The sequence below is a fragment of the Numenius arquata genome, chromosome 2 (assembly GCF_964106895.1).
Source record: "Numenius arquata chromosome 2, bNumArq3.hap1.1, whole genome shotgun sequence".
NCBI lineage: Eukaryota > Metazoa > Chordata > Aves > Charadriiformes > Scolopacidae > Numenius > Numenius arquata.
Window position 1 is genome coordinate 53,746,015 of NC_133577.1, and position 21,629 is coordinate 53,767,643.

Genomic DNA, 21,629 nt, shown 5'->3' on the forward strand with positions numbered 1-21,629 from the left:
GCAGCAGGAAGGAGAATTTGGCAGCTGACTTAGCACAGGCTGCTGCTGTCTTCTCTGAGAACCAATAGTGTTGTGATTCCCATCCTCCCAGGAGGAGAAGGAGGGCGACTCTGCCAAGGACTCTCTGGATGATCTGTTCCCAAATGAGGAGGAGGAGCATGGTCCTGGATGTAAGTGTTTGCTCATGCAGGGTTGCTAGCTGTCTCTGTTCAAGCCTGCTGTGCCAACTGTTTCCCTGTTTATTCCTCTGTGCCTGCAGTGCCCCACCAGCACAGCAGTGCAGTGGCAGCTGCCCAGCAGGGAGGCTATGAGATTCCCGCACGCTTGCGCACCCTCCACAACCTTGTCATCCAGTACGCCTCACAGGGACGCTATGAGGTGGCTGTGCCGCTCTGCAAGCAGGCGCTGGAGGACCTGGAGAAGACATCAGGGCACGATCACCCTGATGTGGCCACCATGCTCAACATCCTGGCGTTAGTGTACAGGTGAGCGTGGTGGGGAGGGCAGGACTGAGCCAGGAGAGGTTTTTTTGCCTCTCCTGTTTACCAGAACAGTGTGCATCCTGGTGACAGGGAGCTCCCTCAGCTTCCTGTGGTTTGCCTTTCAAAAAGGTTTTGGGACAGATGAGGTATTTGGACTTCCAGACTCCCTGATATAACTAGGCACTGGCTAAGGTTGGGAGGAATGGAGAAATAAAAGGGCTGTGGGGTCTGGACCTGTGTGGAAGGAGACAGTTCTTGTTGCTGTGGTCTGTGATGTCCAGATCCTGAATAAATGGTTGGCTTTGCACTGCAGGGACCAGAACAAATACAAAGAGGCAGCACATCTCTTGAATGATGCTCTCTCCATCCGTGAGAAGACTCTGGGCAAAGACCACCCAGCGGTGAGTGTCTCCCTTCTCTTTCAGTTATTTCCCTCAACCTGTGGGTGCCACTGGGGCTAGAACGGTGCCCTTATGGTGTGTCTGCAGCCAGACTACCAAGGGCAGTAGTGTGCTCTGCCATGTAGGCAGGGTGGCCTTCTGCCTCTGCACCTTCTTCTCTTCAGAAGCAGCTGTACTGCAGGCATGAAGGAAAAGGGACAGTCAGCATTACTGCTGCTTGCACCCCTTGTTTGGTCCCACTGGATTCTGCTTTGTTTCATGGAGAAGCTTATGTCTCTGCAGGTGGCAGCAACTTTGAACAATCTGGCTGTTCTCTATGGCAAGAGAGGAAAGTACAAAGAAGCAGAGCCACTGTGTAAACGAGCCCTGGAGATCCGTGAGAAGGTACTGGTCTCCCATACTCTCCTTCCTTCCAACTCTCCCCATTACCTTGCTGCACCTGGGAGGTTCAGAAACTATCTAATCTCTTTGGCTGCTGATTCTGCCACCACCTTTCCTGCCTCTCCAGTGTTTGCAGACTTAGAGAAGCCAGCCAGGAGGTGGAAGCTGGAATTTCTCCTGTTTACTTCCCTAGTCCTTGGCTCCTGTCTGACATAGGCATGTTCTGGAGGGACTACAGTGTGTACTGACTCTAGGAGTTCACTGCAGTCTTGCAGTGTTGACTTTTTGTGGCTTCTCTTCTTTTGTTTACCTAGGTCCTAGGCAAAGACCATCCTGACGTGGCCAAGCAGCTGAACAATCTAGCCCTGCTGTGCCAGAACCAGGGCAAATATGACGAGGTGGAGTACTATTACTGCCGGGCCCTGGAGATCTACGAGAGCTGCCTGGGTCCTGATGACCCCAACGTTGCCAAGACCAAGAACAACCTGGTGAGGCCCTGGGGGGAGGCCATGTGGGGATGGGGAATGGTGCCGTGGGAAAGGTGAACATTGCCTGCTGCTTGGAAGTTGCAGCTCTTTGCAAGACGGGGGCAGAGTTAGTCTGTGTTGCCCAGTGGGACTGGAGCTGTTTTCTTGTTTGCAGGCCTCCTGTTACCTGAAGCAAGGCAAATACAAAGATGCAGAGGTGCTGTATAAGGAGATCCTCACCCGTGCTCATGTGAAGGAGTTTGGCTCTGTGGACGGTTTGTACAGCAGAAGCTGTTGGGGCTAGGGAAGGGTGAGCAGTTTGGCCTCCTGGCTGTCAGCCTGGGCTTGGCTGATTCTGGTATGCCCCTGGCAGAGGGATGGGATGCCCTGCAGGGCCCCTGCTTTGGGCAGCCCTTGAGGCACTGCCATTCTAGTGTGTTATGCTGTTCCACCTCTTCTCAGAAAGGGTCTTGGAGAGCTCTGGCTGTCAGTCTTTACTGGGTTGGGAATAGTTGTGGCTAAAAGGGGGAATAGCAAGTGGCACAACCATCCCCAGGCATAAGCTGAAGTTTCTCCTGTACGTACACCTGGCACAGGTATTCCCCCATGGGAGGACTTGTTCCTTCCTTCTCCTGTCCTGCTCTTGCAATGTCAGTTGCCTGCCTTGGGGCTCTAACCCAGGGACCAGGGGGATCTGGAAGACTTGTCACTTCCCTCTGGTGAGCTGCTGGCTCTGGGGACAGAGCATTGGGCTGTGCAGGAGGCAGAGCTCCAGTGGAAGTGGCAGAGCAACAGGGTGAGGTGGTGAGCAGAGCTATCTTGCATTCTTCCGCACACAGATGAGCACAAGCCGATCTGGATGCATGCAGAGGAGAGAGAGGAGATGAGCAAGGTGAGTCTGAGCTGGTGGTGCTCCTTGTTAGCAGCAAGAGCCCTGGGAGGGGAAGGGGATCTAGGGGTTTTTATCCTCTCTTATCACAGCCAGACCCTCCCTCCTGCAATCTGAAGAGCTGCTATGGCCATTGATGAAGGCCGGGAAAGGGCTGGAGAGTTGGGGGAGAGCATGGCTGCTCCTTGGGGCAGCAGGAAAGGAAGGTCGATTAGAGAGCTTGATGCTTTTCCTGGGGCAGGGGGTTGTTCAGCCTCTCAGCCATGGCTGCATGCGCTCTCTTTTTGCTTTAGTGATCCCTCTAGGCCACACAGATGATGGAAGATGGTGGATGGCAGAGGGTTGTGCTGCAGGGCCGTGGCACTCTGTTCCAAAGAACTGCTAGTACCCAGAGCACAACCTGCTTCTGAAGCAGCCCTAAGGCTGCCTGGGGAAAAATGGAGGTCAAGAAGAAACTGCTGCCGTCACCTTGTTTAGGAAACGGAGCCAAACCTCTCGAAAAAGATCTCCGCACAGGGCAGGCCCTATCTGTTCTATGTCCTAGCTGGCCTGTGAAGGAGGGTAGACATGGGTTGTGCTTGCCTTGGTCTAGACTGAGAGACAAAGAAGCTGTTGCTCCTGTTGCCCAGGCCCTGCTCTGTGCTCAGCTGATAAACCCAGCATGGTCCTGTCTCTGCTTTTCCCAAGCCTGACACCTCACCTGCTTTTTGGCAGGTGGGTGAAGCAGCAGAATGAAGGGCTCTGGTCCAGTCCTCTCCTTCTCCTTTGGCCTCAGAGCAGCCCTCATCCCTGCCTGGGCCCAGACAGCAGGCTGGCAGGCTTGGCTTAGTTGACTGATCAGTCCCATCGTGCGAGCCCTAAGAGCAGGGCACTAGCAGCTGCCTCCCCCTAGCATGCTGTGTCTTCCCATTGAACTGCTCTGTGCGGTCCCCAGTGCTCAGCCTCCACCTTGCACTGCTCTGGTTGCTGCCCTGCGAAGGCTTTGCTGCAAGGAAATTACATTTGCTGTGGCACCATCCTATGCAGGAGAAATCAAAGTTGGAGGAGAGCCCAGGCTCCCCTTGCCATCTCTGGGATTGAGACACTTCTGATGGTATCTTTGGAGACTTAAGAGGTCAGAAGTTGATAGTTGTAGTGTGGAGCTATGCTCCAGATAACGCAAGCTTTGCTACGGGGCAAGAGAACAGGCTCAGGGACCTACGGTTGGAGTGAGATTTGTTTTACAGCCTGGGGCAAGGGCTGAGCCTCTTTCCCTGCTCCTGGAACTCCTGTCCTCAGGGCAGCTGCATCCATACCCTATGGCATGGCATAGTTGGCATGGGCTTCCCAGCCAGGCAGCAGTAGCCACAGACCTGCTTGTACTGCTGGCCCAGGGGCTGGGGCTGCCGCACTCCGCTTTGTGCCGTGTTTCCATGTCTCGGATTAAAAAGCATCAAACCCTTCTTGCAGAGTTTCACTTCTTTTTTTTTTTTTTTTTTTTTTTTTTCCCCTCGCCCCTCTTTCCCACTGCTCTCAGTAGCAGCAGGGGAAGATCAGATTGTGCCAGCAGCAGGGCTTTGGGCACAGCTGGCAGCCCTGGCCTGCGAGGCTCTTTCTGCCCCAGGGGATTTGACATCTTTCCCCGCTGGTCCAGCCACCCTCTTAGGGCTCTAAACAAGCTTCAGAGCTGTTACGAGTCCTGAGCTCTCCTGCCCCTGGGGCCTGCCAAGGCTGTCTAGGCTCTGGTGCAAGGCATCATGTGTGCCTATGGCTCAGGGAGATTCCAGCATGCGGGGTAAAGATCTGAGAAGTGCTGTGGGACTGTGAAGACGGTTTCTTCTGGGCTAGAGCCCTTGCCAGAGGGAAATCCCTGCTGAGGGGCAGTGCCCCCTGCACCTGGTTGGTGAGAGCAGCCCTGACAGGCTCGGGATAGCTGGGTGCTTCCTGCCCACCCCATGTGTTGTTGGGGGGTGCAGAGCCAGGGGCATGGCACACCCCCAAGTGCTTGCACATACTGGGGTGCACGGTGTGTGGACAGGCAGCCCTGCTCCCACAGCAGTGGCAATTCCTGCTTGCAGGTGCTGTGGTCCCTACTGACTAGCGTTGTCCTGCAGCGTGGGTTGTCCTGGCCCTAGATCTTTCTCCTTGAGCATCAAGCTCTTTTCCCCCTCCTGTTACTCTGGCCAGCAGCCTCTTTGCTCCTGGCTATGGCAGGGCCAGCCAGCCAGTTTTGGAGAGCAAGGGCTGGACATGGACATGTGGACAAGAGCCCACAGCTAGCTGGGCTGAGCTGCTGTGGAACAGGCCTGACCTTGCAGCAAGAAGGCTTGGATGTGGCTGGCTGATTCCTTTGCCAGCCATGGCTGTGGGCTTTAGTGCCCATGCTGCCTGATGGGTTTTTTTTTTTTTGGTTGGGTGGGTTGGTTTTTTTTTTTTGTCTCCCCTTTGCATGCTGGGGAGGTGGGGTGTTACATCCTCCAGAGCACCATGGGGGTGGGCTGTGTTGTCCCTGCTGCCTTTGGTACCGTGGAAGGGGCAAGGAGATGGGAATATGCCCCTTGCTGGGATGGGGACATCACTTCTACTTGTGCCCCGAGCCCGTTGCAGCGAACGGGCTTTCAGCTTTCCCTCTGGGAACCTGCTGGACTTCATCGCCACATTTGCACGTTGCGTTTCCAAAGTCTATGTTGGTGCCGGGGTGCAGCCTGGGGCCCGACCCTGGCATCCAGTGGGAGAGCACAGGCCAGAGAAGGGCAGTGGGCATGGGGCTAACAGCTCTCATCTCTCCTCACCCTGTAGAGCAAGCACAGAGACAGCGCTCCCTACGCCGAGTATGGCGGCTGGTACAAGGCCTGTAAGGTTAGCAGGTAAGAGGTGGTTTGTTGGGCAGCTGTGGGCTCTGGAGGAGGTAGCGCCAAGGCTCCAGCTCACCTCTCATCTGTTACTACAGCCCAACTGTGAACACCACTCTGAGGAACCTGGGTGCGCTGTACCGACGCCAGGGCAAGCTAGAGGCAGCTGAGACCTTGGAGGAGTGCGCAGTTCGCTCTCGGCGGCAGGTAACTCCAGAGGGGACCTTCCCTGGTGGAGAGGGCATTGTGGGGCTTGGGATGGTAGGTCATGGCCCAGCATTTGGCTTGTGGTGTGGTGAGGACCTCTCCTGGGCTTTGCAGCCTCTGATGTCTTTGGTTTACGTTGCTGCTACACCAGAGCACCTTGGTGGTTGGGGTTGCATTTGTGCAGGTGTTGTGTGCACACCTGTGTGGGGTTGTGCATGGGTAGAACAGATGCGGGGTGTGTGCAACGTGGCGAAGAAGGCACGGCTCTTGGAGTGCAGAAACCCTGCAGCTGGGTTAGGGCAGGTTACCAGGCTTTGTCAGCTACTGAGGAGATCTGCACTCACTGGGATGCTTTCTTCCCACTAATTTTTTTTGTCTGGGGAAGGCACTAGGGGTTTCTTTGAGCACCTCTCACCCTAAACTCCTCTCAGTCCTCAAATAATAACGTAGGAGCTGTAAGCACCTAGCACAAAGAGTGAAGGACAGCAGGAACCTTCATGCACCGAAACACGAAGAAAAAAGGCTGTCAGCTTTGGGATAGCAAGCCCTTGTCCTCCAGGGTGGTTTATGGCTCGAGCTGAGCTGAGAACCCAAACAGGGGCTACTAAGTGCAGGATGACATTTGGCTCCATCCTTCTTCTTGTGCTGTATGTTTTTGGCTGTGATAGGGCAATGGCCAAGACAGGGGACAGACCGGGACCAAGCAGAGCGATGGCACAGGAGATCGCTAGAGGGAAAGAACACAGAAACGCAAAACCTGTTGCCCCTCTACTCTGCAGTGGTGAAGCCACAACTGGAATACTGTGTCCAGTTCTGGGCTCCCCAGTTCAAGAGAGACAGGGAACTACTGGAGAGAGTCCAAGGTAGGGCAATTAAGATGATGGAGGGACTGGAGCATCATCTCCCTTATGAAGAAAGGCTGAGAGAGCTGGGGCTCTTTAGCCTGGAGAAGAGAAGGCTGAGGGGAGACCTTATCTATGTTTACAAGTACCTAAAGGGTGGGTTGAAGGAGGATGGAGCCGGACTCTTTTCAGTGGTTTCCAGTGACAGGACGAGGGGCAACGGGCACAAGCTGGAACATGGGAAGTTCCATTTAAATATGAGGAAGAATTTCTTTCCGGTGAGGGTGCCGGAGCGCTGGAACAGGCTGCCCAGGGAGGTGGTGGAGTCCCCTTCTCTGGAGATCTTCAAGACCCGCCTGGATGCAGTCCTGAGTGATGTGCTCTGGGCAACCCTGCTTTAGCAGGAGAGTTGGACTAGATGATCTCTAGAGGTCCCTTCCAACTCTGACAATTCCGTGATTCCTTCTCCCTTTCTATTTGCAGGGCATTGACCCAATCAACCAGACAAAGGTGGTGGAGATCCTGAAGGAGGGCGATGGCACAGAGAGGCGACGGAGCCTGGGGGGCGGCGTCAAGTACGAGAGTGCCACAGACGGTAGCGAGGAAGTGAGTATGGGCGTGGAATGGAGCGGGGTAAGTACAAGACACCATCAAGAATGGCCTCAGCCGGCTGCCAGAGGGAAGGGACAGCCTTGCTCAGGGCTGTCCCTGCGTGGCCTGTCGTGGCATCCTTGTCTGCCTCCATTCGTTCCCTGCACACTTCCTTCCCCTCTTTCTTGGCATGAGCCGGCCAGCCCACACAGGTGTGTGTCTGGGCCTGGCTTCTGGTGTACCAGCCAGATATCCCCGACTAAGGGCTTCTGCTTCCAGGGGGCTGCCAGGCCCTGGCGATGCACAGCATGAGCTGGTCCTGGTCTGCCCTTAATCTTAGCCTTGCAACCTTATTAACATCTCTCCCTGCTGTTCCCCTCTCGAGGCCCTGGCTGAGAGCACTGGCCCCATCTCAGGCCCACACAGCCTTTGTGAGCAACTTGACTGTCTGTCCTGTACCGCACCACAGGCGATGCTGAGCCTGGGGGAGGGTTGTGTGTGCGTGTGTGTGTGTGCTTGGTGTGTCTGTGACTGAATGACTGCAGGGCACGGGAATAGTCTGTAGCCAGCATCTTTGCTGTCTCCCTCTCCTGGTCTCTTGTCCTCCGCAGGCTCCGGCCAAGCAGAGGTGGTAAAAGGCAGGTCTTTGTGGGATGCCAGTGGTGGCAAAAGAGGCTGGCGTTAGCGAAGGCACAGACAGGGTGACCTGACCCTCTCTGGGCTTGCTCTGAAACTGAGGGGCGCTTTGGTCACTAGCACTGAGTTTGGAGCAAGGTAGCGGTCCAGGTCTGGGACAGGTGCCTTTTGTCTTCTGCAAGGAGGAGGATGGAGAAGAGGTGGCAAGTGAGCATGGTGCTGGTGGGTGCTTGGCTCGAGGGCTGCTAGAGCTGTTAACACTTACTATTCCTCCTGCAAACTCTAGTTGAGAGTGTAGTGTAGCTGGATACCCAGGGGTTGTTGCAGCCTGGCAGGAGGCGACACACTGAGCACATGGAGTTCTTTGCTCCCCCCTCACATCTGCTGTCACTAACCCTTCCCCACTTGGCTCGTCTCCATCCCCACCCGCATGAGCTCCCTCCTTTCCCCCTTCCTCTTCCCTGTTGCCATGACAGCCCCTCAACACCCAAGCCTGAAGCCTGCTGGCTCTCTTGATTGTGGATTGTACCCAGGAGGTGGCTGGAGGGGACCTGGGGAGCAGAGCTTCAAGGGGACCTGGCAGCTCTGCCAGACGTAGGGCTGTCCTCTGTCCCAGCTCTTGGCATCAGGAGCAAAGAGAGTCCTTTCCCTGGCAAGGCACCGACCCTGGGCCCTTGCAGTCCCTCTTAGTAGAGGGGCTAGGCAAGCACAGAGGGAGGGTTGCAAGTTTGGATTAGGGTCACCTGATCCCTGTCCTGGGTGGTGGCTCTCTGCCATTCCTCCTGGCTGTGGCTGGTGTTGGGTGATCGCTTTACGCTGGTGATGGTCTGAGAGACCTTCCTGTCAGTCTCTGAGCTGATCATCCCAAAGCAAGCAGGCAGTGTCACCCTCTCCCCCAGCCTGACCCAGCCAAGGGGTATAGCACCTGCTTGTGTGACCCAGAGGGCTTGGCAGGGCTTACCTGGCCCAGCCAGCTGTAGATAGAGGATTTGAGGGCTAGCCCAGCACCCTGGGGAACAGGGCTGTTGCCACATGATGCTTGGTGCCTTTTCCAGCCTGCTGCACATGTGGCCAGCCTCTTCTCCCTGGCCAGCAGGCCTGCACTGGGCTGCAGCTCCCCCAAAATGAAGGCTGAGGCAGCTCCTGCTGCTCCTGTCTGTCACGGCCAGTTGTTCCCTGTGCTGGTCTAGAGATCTTGGACGTGCTGCCTCGGAGCAGTCTCTGCTGCCGTCCCTTAGCTGTCAGCTGCTGCAGGCAGGGCCCATGGGATACCCTACCGCCCCCCAGGGTGCCAGCAGCCTCTGTGCCCTGCTGCCAGGAGCAGCTCTGGAAGCACCCCAGGGCCTGGACCAGCTGCTTGCTGCCCAGGTAATTGGGCTGGGAGAGCCAAGGTCTGGGCCATGAGAGCAGGAATGGCACCAGCTCAGCGGTGCTGAGGCCTTGGCGGGCACCCTGTGCCCAAGGTCCGAGAGCCAGGGAGCCCTCAGATGCAGGTTGTTCCTCCTGGAGCTAGCTGTTCCTGCCAGCCTGCTAGAGCGCACTGGCAAAAGATGTGAGCCCACTGTTTTGGCCTCACAGGACTACCCCCCCCCCCCCCCCCACCGCACCCCCACTTTTGCCCAGAGGTGGCCCCATTGTCTCTGCATGCAGCCTGGGCCCTGCCCCACCTGCTCCCTGGGTGACCTACAACCTCACGGCCTTGTAAATTGTGTCTTTCTCCTCTCTGTGCACTAGGCTTAAATGCCTCCCGAGACTCCCTCTTTCCCCTCCACCGCAATCACCTGGATGTTTGTGTTGTATCTTCCGACTTTTCCTCCACACCATCCCTCCTTCCTCGGCGAGAACTCCACGCCAGTCCCCCAACCCTCCCGGCGCGCGAGGGCACCGCGACGCCTGCAGAGAGGAGTCCCTGGCCACATGGCCCAGCTCCAGTCCCGTGGCCAGCAAGAGCAGGAAGAATCTGCGAGGAGCTGCCTGCTCCCCCAGGCCAGGGTGACGGGCCACCGTCCCCTTGCGTGCCCCCCACCCCCAGCCTGCCCTTGCTCATCCCTGGGGACCAGGCCTGCGGGGGATTGTCTTCACTCCAGGCGTGCCGACTCCACCGTCATTAGACATCCTCAACCCTCCTAGCTTGTTCCCTCCCGTCTCTGCAAAGGCCGGGACGGAGGCACGAAGATGGGGAGGGGGGCTGTTTTTAGGACAGAGAGGCCTGGCATTGGCAGGGCTGTCATGTGCCCAGTTGCTTTCTTCCCTGTAGGCTTAGCTGATGTTAGTGCCCTGTAGCAAACCTGCGCTGGCCACCGGTGAGCTGGGCTCTCCCTGCAGCACAGGGTGGTCCCCGTCTTGCTGTCCTCCTCCCTGCTGAGCTCTGCAACCCAGGAGCAGCTTGTAGGTCTCTCTGCAGGGGCACGGGAATGTAGCGTGGCCCATAACTACCATACATCCAAGACAAAGTGAGGGGGTGACAGCCAAGGGCCACGTGTGGAACGGGGACCTGCCAGGAGAAGTGGGCTTGGTTGCAACCTCCTGACCTGATGCTGTAGCAGAATTCCTCACTCGATGGTGTTAAGCGGTGGATAAGCTCCCCATTGCTCCAGGGTCCCTAGGTGTGGGTTGCTGGGAGAGGCAGAGGTGAAGCTGTTCGCTGTTCCTTGGAGACAGAGGGAAGGGTAGGAGGAAAACAGAACTTTTCTGCAAGGGGCAAGGCCCCAGGCCATTAGAAGTGGCCGAGATGGGGAATGGGCTGGTTTGGAGCAGAGGGGTTAGGAGAAAAAGGAGGTGCAAAGAAGGATGAGAGGAAAGGAAGAGCTGGGGCTTGGGGTGCCCTGAGCATGTGGGGGCAGATGGGGTAGCTGGAGGGAGGTTTCTGCAGGAGGAGAAGGGGCTGGGTGGTTCACGGAGGAGGGCAATTCTTGGACACAGGACCTGGCTTGCCAGGCATGATCCCTGGGGCTGCGACTTGCTGCCTGGCTGTCCCTGGCCGAGCGGGTGGCAAATCTGTAACCTGTGACTGCTAAGACGACAGTGCTGACCCTGGGCATGTGTGGGGGTGGCTCAGTGCCTCTGATGGGACTCCAGGCCTGCACAGGGTCTGGTGCTGTTGGTCGCTACTGGGAAAAGGGGATGTTTCCCAGGGGCAGACCACCACTGCCTTGAGCCTAACACCCTTGGGTGCCTACCCTCAGCCCACCTCCTCCATAGGAAGTGAGCCTCCCCGGTCCTCCTACCTGGGAAGAAGGCTGGGGAGGCTGCAGCCAGCAGGACAGAGCCCAGAGGCCAGCGCAGGACAACACCCCCCACCCCCCTTATTTATTTAGCTAGATAGTTTGATAGTCATCTGGCTAGTCATCATGATAGTCATCTGGCAGGTTGTGATACTAAATGTGCTTGTGTCTGTCCGGGCCTGGCTTTCCCCTGGTGGCGCAGAGGCCTTGGGGCACGTGCATGCTGCTCCCCTGGGAGCTTGTGCTTGCTGAAAGGATGTTTGTCCTCAGGACCATGGGGTGTGGAGCCCAGGGCTGAGCTCTCTAGGGCTTGTGCCTCCCCTGCCTCTCTCTCCCAGTGCTGCTCCACGCTCCTGGAGAGCGATGCGTCCCCAGCGCAGGGTGCGTTCAGGCCTCGATGCCACCTGCCCCTGTGTTTTGTCACGTCCCGGACCTGGTGCTGTAACAACCGTACCTCTGATTAAAGGTAGACAGACCCGAACCGCTGCCCTGTGCTTCTTTCCACGCTCTGTAGGCCAGTGTCGGTCAGCCCTGGGGTGGCGGGTGCAAATGCTGCTGGAGCAGGTGTTGGGGGTGCTTGGTGTCTGTGTGCGTGCGGGGCCGGGGGGTGGGGATGTGCCACCCCCAGGGTGCCTTCTCCTAGGCTGAGCATTGGAGACGAGGGACCCACCTCCGCTGTGCCTCTCCTCAAACCTCCAAACCGGGGTTGCTGCTAACCTCGGCTCTGTAGCTCCCTGTGGCGGGGCTGCCCTGGGGTGTCTGAGCTTGGGCCTTCCCCAGCTGGTGTTTCCATTAGTCAGAGAAATACCCCATTGTGTCCCCCCAGTGCTGAGCTCCACACGCTGCCAAATCCTGCCCAAGTCCTCTGCCTCCATGCAGCAAGCAGGGTGGGAGCACGCAGCAGAGAGCAGCTCAGCGCTGGAGCTGCTTTTCCTTCTTTACTTTTTTTTTTTTTTTTTTTGGAGTGTTCTCATCATCCTGGTGGGTGCAATGGGGTGGGGGCTCTGCGGTAAGCCAAGCCCCATAAATGTTCTGGGTTAAAAATAACCCTGCAGAAAAGGGAGTGGGGAGAGAAGGGAGGCTATTTTTAACCCAGCGTGCAGCAGCATTTGGTTCTGGTGTTGGTCTGCAGTCGGTCTGCATCACTGCAGCTGGGGAAATACGGTTCCACCCTCCAGCCCTGACCCCACAGCGCACTTTCTGGCCGGATCCTGCTGCCCTTGTACCATGGTCCTGCTCCCCTGCCCCAGCTGTGTTCCCTTCTCCACCCCGGCTCGTGTGCCCTGGCAAAAGGAACAGTGCCTGGCGTGGCGGTACCCTGCATGGTGGTGACCCAGTGCAAGTCTGCTGGGGAGGCAAAAGACACCCTCCCACACCCCTGGTCTTTGCTAGTGCCACATTGTGATGGCCAGCTCCTCCAAAACCTGCCCAGGATGCCTGGTGCGGGAGCCGAATTGTTTACTTTGCTAATGCTTTCGGTGCTCTCTGGATTCCTGGTGAGTGGGTCCCTTGCAGCAACAGCACATGTAAAAACATGTGTTTTTACACATGTGTGTTTACAAACAACACAGTTTAGTAATCCTTCATCCCGACGAGAAAGCGAAGAGGTTCAATGCACTTGGCCTATCCAAGAAGGGATGAGATGAATGCCAGGAGAAAGGTTTGCTGGAAGGAAAAGTCCCGTTCAGCTGCTGAAGGGGGGGGTCTAGGGCTGGATCAGCTTTGGGTAATCGGAACAGGCCAGTGTTGGAAAAGCCTTCCCCAGGACCACAAACCGTAGGTGTCAGCACAGGGGGGTGGCTGGCCTCAGGCAGACTCTGCTTACCTGCAGAGCTGCATGGACACTCCTGGAGCAATCACTGGTGCCAGCCTGAGCCACAGGGCATGTTGGTCACTTGGAGTGGTACAAAGGGGGTCGCACACATGCTCGTAAGGAGCAGAGGGCTTTTGCAGTCTCCTTATCTCCGTTTCTTCTGCCTTGATGTGCCGTGGCCACTGGGTTCAGGAGCAGGGAGGACTGCTGTTATCAGGCCATCAGAGGGAAAGTAACTCCACATCAGCAGCGGTGCCACAACCTTGTGTAATGAGCGTGCCTGGCCACAGGGGAAGAGCATGGTGGCACGAGGTGGTCTTCAACGTTGGTAGCCTGTGCCTTCCGTGCGTGTGGAGCTAAATGCAGGAGACAGGCTAGAGCCTGTGAAGGGCTGAAAGTGCCTTTCTGAGTACTAAGGACTTTTGGGGGCAGGTGGGAGGAAATGGGCTGAGGAACAAGATGTAGTGCTAGCTTTGGTCTTTGGAAAAAGCAGGCAACCGTAAAGAAACCCTTTAAAGTGCCACCCTGGGGCAGCTAGCAGGGCTGGGCGAAGTTGGGGGTACCAAGGAGAGTGGTGCCTGCTTGGCAACACAGCCAAATGAACGCAATCCAGGTGGAGCTGCCTGAATTGCTCAGCAGGTTCAAAACTAATCCTCTTGGAGACGTTAGAGGTGGGACAAGGCCATGTGTGCATGTGGACCTGTCTTGTCTGCCATGAGTGAGCCTGCAGGACCAGGATGTGCATCAGGACGAGTGCTGGATGGAGAGGAGGAATAGCAATGACGTGGTGAGGAAGGGCGAGGGGAGAGGGAGGATAGTCTCCAGCCAGCGGCAAATGAGGAGCGCGTCCTTCAACTGAATGTCCTGGTAGCACGTCCTGGCCTGACGAAAGTACCCCCAAGCTCGGGGCTACCACCATCAGGGCTTGGTCCCAGGCCACTGGGACCTCCTTAGTAGCAGCTGCCTGAGCTGTCGCAGGTGATGGAGCTATGCCATGCTCGAGCAAGGCTGTGGGGATGGCAGTGCCATTTGTGCCGGTGGCCTGGCGTAGGTCAGCAGCCTGGCTTGGTGTTGGGTTTGCACCGGGCAGGAAGGAGAATCAGTCTGGATGAGCCAAGCTGTGGTGGTGTTCCCGGACCTCACGGTCGTCATGTCCTCTGGAGAACCAGGGTGAGGGGGAGCCATGTAGTGAGCAGGAAGCCTGCTTTGTGCCGGGGCTAAATCCTCAGCGCCAGCGGGCCAAGAGGGTGTTTGGAGCCAAGCCCAGTTCCTGGCCACTCGTCTGCAGCATGCCAGAGCCTGATCGGTGCCACTCAGCCATCACCCCGGCTTGTGTCTCTGTGTCCAGGATGGCAGTGGCACCCTCCAGCGCAGCAGCTCCCTGGGGAAAATCCGGGAAGTGATACGGAGGAGCAGCGAGATGTTGGTCAAGAAACTGCAGGGCAATGGTCCCCTGGAGCCCAGGAACACCAGGTAAGGGCCAGGGCGGGTGGGGACCCTGCCACCCCCTGGCCTTGGGGTCTGGCCAGGCACAATAAGATCACACCCGCTCTCCTCTGCTTTCTTGTAGCATGAAGCGAGCCGCGTCATTAAATTACCTGCACAAGTCTAGTGATGCTTCGTTTGAGGTAAGCAGAGGGCGGACGGTGGGGCTGGGGCAGGAATGGGTGCTGAGGTGGGGGCTATGGGGACCGCGGCCGGTGACACAGGCGGTGCCTGAGACCCCGCTGGTGAACGTTCATCCATGCAGATGTACTCATCCCTGTGGGGCTGGAGGTACTTTGTCCTCCCGAGGGGTGGCCAGGGCCAGTGCCCCCACCCTGTGCCCTGATCCTGAGATCGTAGCTCCAAAAAGGAAGGTGTTGCCTCCAGGTAATCGCCTCCCTGCCTGCTGAGCTCAGCAAACCCTCCAGCTGCAGACTGGGAGCAAAGAGGTGGCTGATGATGGCCCCCCCCGGGGCTTGCGAGGCAGGAGGGGGTGGGCTGGCAGCTTTGGGACAGGGTGGTGGTGGTGGGGGTGGGGGTGTTACAGGTACTGCTCCTCATGGGTGCTGTATTTTCCAGGGCACCCAAGGCCTGCGTGCAGAGAGCAGAGGACTCAGCGCCAGCAGCATGGACCTCTCCTCCCACAGCTCCCTCCTCTCCTCCAACTGACCCCCCCACCACCACCACCCTCCACCCCCCCCCCCCGGCATCTGGCCGCCCTGCTGCTGGCCCACCCACCCACCCACCGCAGCTTGGGGCACCCTCCCCACCTCAACTGCACCCTTTTCCCCCATCACCGGCTCTTGTGCCACTGTCTGCCCGTCCATCCCGGGAGGAGGGGGGGGGATAAAGGGGGAGGGGGGACCGGGAGGCCCCCTAGCTAGTTTTGGGAACCGCAGCCCCGCACGCATGCGCCCCCTCCGCTGCGCACCCAGCTTCGGTGGCTCGGTACCGGTCGCCACACGCTAGCCAAGGTAGACACGTAATGCCGGTCCGGTGGGAACGGGGCGGCACCGGGAGCGGCAAACCGCCCCCCCCCCCCCCCCAACTCCCCCCCTCGCTGCCCACCGGAGCGCCGCGGGCACTGGGGGCGGCCGCGCGTTCGTTCGCACCCCCCACCCCCCCTTACCCCCCGCTGGCTGATGGCTGTACTTTATTTTATTAAATAAAAACCACCCTAGAAGCGACCGTGGCTCAGAACGGCGGGGCGCCGGGGGCGTGTGTGTTGGAGCTGGGGGGGCGTTGAAGGGGGTGGGGGGGTGTTAGGGGGTCGGGGGGTGTATCGGAGGGGGGGGTTGTTGGGGGGGTGTTGCAGGAGGGGGTGTGTCGGAGGAGGGGGGGTGTTGCGGGGGTGTCGGGGGTGTGTGTCGGAGGAGGGGGGGTGTTGCGGGGGTGTCGGGGGTGTGTGTCGGAGGAGGGGGGGTGTTGCGGGGGGGTGTTGCGGGGGTGTCGGGGGTGTGTGTCGGAGGAGGGGGGGTGTTGCGGGGGGGTGTTGCGGGGGTGTCGGGGGTGTGTGTCGGAGGAGGGGGGGTGTTGGGGGGGTGTTGCAGGAGGAGGGGGTGCTGGAGGCGGGGGAGAGGGGAGCGCGAGCGCCGCCTGCCGGGGGAGCAACGGCGCCACGCCTCGTGACGTCATCAGTGACGCCACCTTTCGGGGGCGGGGCGCTGGTTTCTGGGTGCGAGGAGGAGGAGGAGGAGGAGGAGGGGGGGGGGAAGCGAAGCGGAGGGGGGGGGGTGGTGGTGGTGGGGTGGGGGGGCGCTATGGCGCGCATCAGCCTGGAGGACCTGGACGGGCTGGGCGAGGAGGCCGAGGAGGATGGCGGCGACGAGGAGGAGGAAGAAGAAGAGGAGGAGGAGCGGGGCCGCTTGTTCGCCCACTGGGAGGCGGTGGCCAGCACTCACCGAGTGAGCTTGCCCCGAGGTGAGCGGGGTTTGGAGGAGGAGGAGGAGGAGGAGAAGGAGGAGGGGAGGGGGGGGGTTGGTTGGGCCTGTCCCTGCCGGCCGGCCTGGGCGAGCCTCCCCCCCCCACCTCCCCTCCCACCCACCCACCTCCTTCTCATCTCCTTTGCCTTGCAGACATGGCGGGCCCCATCGTCCAGATGAGCCGGCACAGCCAGGCCCGCCAGGCCGTGCCCTACGTTACCCTCTCGCAGCAGGAGAAGGTGAGGCCTGCACCTCTCCCCACAGCCCGATGAGGCACTTTCCCTCAGGGAAAGGGGCTGCTGCTCTTTCCCGAGGAAAGAGGGGTCCCCCCCCGCGCTGTGGAACAGCGCGGGGGGGGACCCCTCTTTCCTCGGGAAAGAGCAGCAGCCCCTTTCCCTCAGGGAGAAGGCGGCCACCTCATCGGGCTTGCACCCGAGGCCTTCTGCTGTCCCCGCGTCTTCTCCCGCGTTGAGTGAACGGCGGTGGCTCAGCTTCCCGGCCTTGTTTTTAAAATCGAACTGGCCTCGCCGCTTCCTCTGGGCCTCTCCCGGCTGGCCGCCTTTACCCGCCTCTCCTCCTTTACCCGCCTCTCCTCCGAGAAGAGAGAGAACGCGAGGGTTTTAACAGCTTCAAGGGTCTGCGCCCTGCCTGCTGGGTTTGGGGTTTTGTGGCTGCCGGTTAGAGCCGGAGAAGATCTCTAGCCGGCCCAAGATAAGGATGCTTCGGTGGGGAGCGCCAGCCCCGGCCATCTGACCTGAGCGTGTGGTGGTACGTGTCACGGACTTTCAATCCAAAGGCTACGGTTAGCTTCTGCCCAAACGTCTCCCGGGCCAGCCGAGTCACCCGCCTCCCTCTCAACTCTCGCGCACAAAAGGGCGCTTCCGAGCTCTGAGGAATAGCTGTGAAGAAACGCCTGTCCGACTGGTTCCTGTACCTCTGCGGAGTTGGTTGGGCTTGCTACCAGGAAGGCATCCGTCAATTGTCCTCTATATGAGGAGAGCTTAACCAGTTTCTTCTGGGCTGAGGTCCAGCGCTCCTGCCTGTAAAACACGTCTGAGCATGTAGGTTGTTTAGTTCTGAACTGGGGCTTCACCGCACTCCCACTTCCCCTCTTCTTCTGGGTCCCAGGGCTCTTCTCTGCCTGTGCTGGTCCCAGGCAGGAATGGGGCCCCAAGACTTTGTGGAACCTGAAGATCTTTGGTTGCTGTTGCCATCCCCTCTGTGCCTGAGGAGGATTGTTGGAGTTTTACTCCAGGGCTGGGTGAGGAGACAGGAGCCACTTCCTGGCATCAGTGCTCAGGGAACTTTGGAGCTGGGGCCCTTCTGGGAAAAAGAAGATGTTTCCCAGGCTCGGGCAGGCAAGTGGTATTTTGCTGCTCCTCCTGAGCTGTCAGTGCTACAAGCCCGCGTCCTCTTGGAGGCAAGCGAAATTATTATAAGCCTTGCTCTGTCAGTACTCTCAGTCGAGTTCCCCCGCTCATATTGCAGGGACCTGTTGCCACTGGCTCTGTGTGAAGTATCTTAACTCTTCCTCTTGGTCAAGTCTCATCTTCTAGAGTGGTGATGCTTAATACCAGGATCCGGCTGTGGGGCACTGTGTTGTGGGGCACTCTTTCTTCCTGGCACCCCGCTGCTGTACACGAGCGGTCCAGATGCCTTCCCTTCTGCCTTGGCTTTGGCTTTCTGAGTGGAGACCTGATTTGGGTGGAGCCACAGGGAGGCCGCACTCGGTTCTGAGGCTGGTCACAACTTCCCGGCTCACTTCGCTGCCAGCACAGCTGTGGAGCACAGAAGTTTGGACAGGTGCCCTGAGCTCCGTGGAACAAGGTTGTCTCAGGAGCGCTTTAATCTGGCTGAAGAACAAGCTGCGAGCAGGAAGATAGGTGCTGGCTACAACTTCCCACCCCCTCTTTATGTGGTCCCTGTGGTTATAACCATGCTATGAGTGAACTATGAGGAGATTCAGATGCCATTTCCCCGCTCTCCCCTGCCCCCCTTCTGTGTTGGCCAGAAGACTGGGCATCTGTGCTGGAAATAGAGATTCTGACCCATCCCTCAAAGCTGTCCCCTCTGCGCCAGCTGTGTTCATGTCTTTTCTTCCTCCTGTCGCTTCTTAGTACGGGAGAAGGATCTGAGAGGAGTTTTGTTCCAACCTTCACAGCTCTTCTGGGTGCTAGAGCTCTTCTGCCAGACTTTCCCTTTTGCTGGGCAGGAGGCTTTTTGCTTGTTATCCTCTGTGCACGCAGGGCTCCAGGTAAAAGGTGCTGCACCTGAGAATCGTGTCAGCCTTGCTGGAGGCCTTTGGGTGCCTGGAATCGGGCACATCCTTGTGAGTAGGCAGGACAGCGACTGGAGAGGAGCAGAAAGTCCTGTGCCCCCTGCTGAGGATGTGCTGCATTCCGTGTGCATGCCAGGAGCCTCCAAGCCTCCCTGCACCCTGTCCCCTGTCCGTGCTTTTCCTTTGGCTGACTTTTGCCCGGTGCTGTTAAAGTGTCCTTGTCTGAGGTGCGTGTGACGCCAGTTCCCTCCGCCTTCTCCAGCCTCCCCTGCCCGTCGCTATCTAGCAGGGGGTCTCATTCTGGCAGAGTCCCGTCTACCCACCTCCTGCCTGTCAGTGTCGGTTTTGCCACCCGAGTGCTGCAGTGTTGTCAGTGTGCTTAACTCTGACTTGGCTTGTCTGTGGCCTGTTTCAGCGCGAGGAAGCAGCGTGCTTAACTCTGACTTGGCTTGTCTGTGGCCTGTTTCAGCGCGAGGAAGCAGCCTATGAGGAGCGGCGGTACCCAGCTGGGAAGTGGGCGTGTGTCACCAAGGGGGAGCCCATGTATGAGCAGAGCATCTCCATGAGCTTCATGAAGCTCATGCGCTACATCTGCAAGGAGAACTCTGTAGGTGTGTGCAGGCAGGGGCTGGAGGGGGCTGGCAGGCTGCACAGAGGGACGGCCCTGCCACTGTTTGTTCGGAGTGGGGACAAGGGCTGCCACTCCTGAGCCAGCTGTTTCACTGTGCCCGTTGCTTTCCTACCTCCCTTCCAGGTTGCTACCTGGGCATGACAGTCCCAGTGCTCAACGAAATCCACCTGACCAAGGAGGGGACTGAGCTGGAGCGTGAGGTCGTAACCGCCTATTATCTACCGGGAGAGTTCCAGCAAAATCCTCCTGTTCCCACGGACCCCGAAATCCACATCACCGAGAGGGCACCACTCCGGGTTATAACCAGGTGACCCCAGCACCAGAGGTGTTTTTTCAGCTCAGAGGAGGTGTATGAACTCCCCGCACGGCTGCTGTGGTTCCTTGGGCAGAGGGGTGGGAGCCCTGGCTGTGGGAAGGGGGAACGTGCTGCGTCTGCTGCTTACGTTGCTCCCTTTGCTGCAGGGTTTTCTATGGGATGACCACTGAGGAGACGATTCTGCGAGAGATCAGTCTCTTCTGGGAGCTCTTGGGTTCCACAGACACTGTGCTCCGGGAAACCTACATCGTGGCTGTTTATGAAAACCCCAGCATCCCTCAGCGCCGCAATGAGATCTGGTTCATCTGCCGAGCAGAGTGAGTCCCCTCTGTGACCGCAAACCGTCCTGCGACTGGACCTGGTGTAGATGGCAGTTCTGACCCAAAGGAGACGAATGCACATCCTGACCCACCATTCACCCACAAAATGACAGACCGGGAGACTGCGGGGTGGGTTTGCGCTCTGCCCGGCGAGGGCCCGGCCAGGGGAAAACCTGACTGGTCTGCACTTCACCTACCTCCGCAGGGGCCAGCTGAGGCTGGAGCTGGCACCGGCACCGGGGAGAGCCTCTGCAGCAGGCTCCTGGTGGGAAGCACGTGGTGGGGGCTCATGTAAGGCAGTAACCGTGTGGGCTTGTGCGATGCGCTGGCCTGACCTGGGCTTCTCTCAGCTCTGAGCCGAGATTGCAGAGCTGTGCCAGGCACGCTAGTGGGGCTTGTGGACGGCGGAGTCACAAGGTGATGGTGTGTAGAAAGCAAACGACAGTGTGCGAGGTGTGGGGCTCTGTCTGGGCTTCCCAGAGAAGAAGGGTGAGAAGGGCTTCCTGTGAGAAGGGCTCCCTGTCCCGAATGGAGCCACTGAAATGCTGCTACAGGGACAGTAGGGTTTGAAGGGGGGAAAGGGCTCGCCGCAAGCGAGATGTGGATCCTGAACGTTTCCTGCTGGGATGGCTCTCTTTGGACTCTTGGGTTGCCTCCCTGGCTGTCACTCACCATCCTTCAGCTAGGACCGGGGCGCTGGCAGCCTTTGTCCATCCGTTGTGGGTGCTGTTTCGCGGACCTGCTGCAAGCTGAGAGGGACGGGTCCTGACGGCGGCAGCAGCGGCACCGCCGTGTGTTGCGTTGTGCATCGATCAGCGAGTTTCACATCCATGAATACCGTCACGCTTTCCTGGGGGAAGCTGGCAGTGCCAACAGTAAATAAACCCAGCTCAAACCACTGCAGCTGCAAGATCACTGATGGGGAGGGGTGGGGGGGGTTGGGAAGAGCCTTGCCTTCTCCCTCAAGCTGCTCCAGGCTGCAAAGCTGTGTCTAATTAGAAGGGCTCTGATGTTTGCCCAGGTTATGGCGTCGTGTTCAGCCAGGCACAGGCTGCTTATATTACTGCTACAGACAACTCTGGCCGCGCTCCCCTGCAGGTGAGGCGGTTTTCTGTAGGCTGGGGTCTGCTCTAGCCTCATTTTTTCCCCTGAGCAGAACGTTGGCTCCTTTGACTGTACTGCAGACGGGCACTCGATCTCGGGGGCTGAGAATTCAGCACATGACGGCACGTCGTGCTGGTTGGCTGCAGAAACTGGTGCACTTAGAATCATAGAATGGTTAGAATTGGAAGGGACCTTAAGGATCATCCAGTTCCAACCCCCCTGCCACGGGCAGGGACACCTCCCACCAGACCAGGTTGCTCAAAGCCCCATCCAGCCTGGCCTTGAACACCTCCACGGATGGGGCATCCACAGCTTCCCTGGGCAACCTGTTCCAGTGCCTCACCACCCTCACAGGAAAGAATTTCCTCCTAATATCTCATCTAAATCTCCCCTCTTCCAATTTAAAACCATTACCCCTTGTCCTGTCACTACACTTCCTGACAAAGAGTCCCTCTCCGGCTCTCCTGTAGGCACACTTCATCCCCACTTCTGCAGGGATGTGCTTAACTGGCTCGGTGCGGAGGGACTCCTGGCTCCTCACCTATTTCCCAAGGAGTTTCCTCCTGCTGTAACTGGAGGCGCGCCATGTGCCTCACCTCCCACTGCTGCTCAGACTCTGGCTCTGGCCCTTTGGCTCTGCAATGCAGCCGGCTGGGGGGGGGGGGTCGGGAAGAGGGGAAGGGCCAGGGCCAGCTCTGTGGTCTCATTGCCCTAGCAGCGCAGGGGGCTTCTGCCACCCCATTCTCTGATCAGATGCTTTTCGTTGCCCTGGTGCAGGCTGGCTTGCCCTCTGGAAGCGAGGGAGCCTG

General features: G+C 58.5%; 2 protein-coding genes across 4 annotated transcripts in view; both read left to right on the forward strand.

Moving 5' to 3' along the window:
- KLC4 (kinesin light chain 4) overlaps window positions 1–15,435 on the forward strand; it is a 29,770-nt gene extending 14,335 nt beyond the window's left edge. Inside the window, exons 4-16 of one of the 3 annotated variants that reach the window (XM_074169156.1) lie at window positions 92–170; window positions 260–485; window positions 796–883; window positions 1,166–1,267; window positions 1,579–1,752; window positions 1,907–2,006; window positions 2,571–2,623; window positions 5,399–5,466; window positions 5,550–5,658; window positions 6,984–7,133; window positions 14,113–14,237; window positions 14,335–14,392; window positions 14,829–15,435. In XM_074169156.1, the coding sequence (XP_074025257.1) occupies window positions 92–170; window positions 260–485; window positions 796–883; window positions 1,166–1,267; window positions 1,579–1,752; window positions 1,907–2,006; window positions 2,571–2,623; window positions 5,399–5,466; window positions 5,550–5,658; window positions 6,984–7,133; window positions 14,113–14,237; window positions 14,335–14,392; window positions 14,829–14,918 (1,422 nt within the window). In that variant the 3' untranslated portion in view covers window positions 14,919–15,435. Of the gene's footprint in view, window positions 1–91; window positions 171–259; window positions 486–795; window positions 884–1,165; window positions 1,268–1,578; window positions 1,753–1,906; window positions 2,007–2,570; window positions 2,624–5,398; window positions 5,467–5,549; window positions 5,659–6,983; window positions 7,134–9,461; window positions 11,431–14,112; window positions 14,238–14,334; window positions 14,393–14,828 lie in introns of those variants that run through there. The other 2 variants (XM_074169157.1, XM_074169158.1) reach the window with 2 other exon arrangements.
- Window positions 15,436–15,923: 488 nt separating this feature from the next.
- LOC141479448 (heme-binding protein 1-like) lies at window positions 15,924–20,615 on the forward strand. The gene is made up of 5 exons (XM_074168629.1): window positions 15,924–16,169; window positions 16,325–16,410; window positions 18,919–19,060; window positions 19,204–19,387; window positions 19,543–20,615. The coding sequence occupies exons 1-5, from the start codon at window positions 16,010–16,012 to the stop codon at window positions 19,715–19,717; spliced, it is 747 nt and encodes a 248-aa protein (XP_074024730.1). The 5' UTR covers window positions 15,924–16,009; the 3' UTR covers window positions 19,718–20,615.
- Window positions 20,616–21,629: the final 1,014 nt, after the last annotated feature.

Coding starts and splice junctions, on each gene's coding strand:
- LOC141479448 (XM_074168629.1), top strand. CDS start 16,010: ATGGCGCGCATCAGCCTGGAGGACCTGGACGGGCTGGGCGAGGAGGCC. Junction 16,170..16,324: donor CCGAGTGAGCTTGCCCCGAG/GTGAGCGGGGTT, acceptor TTTGCCTTGCAG/ACATGGCGGGCCCCATCGTC. Junction 16,411..18,918: donor CCCTCTCGCAGCAGGAGAAG/GTGAGGCCTGCA, acceptor GGCCTGTTTCAG/CGCGAGGAAGCAGCCTATGA.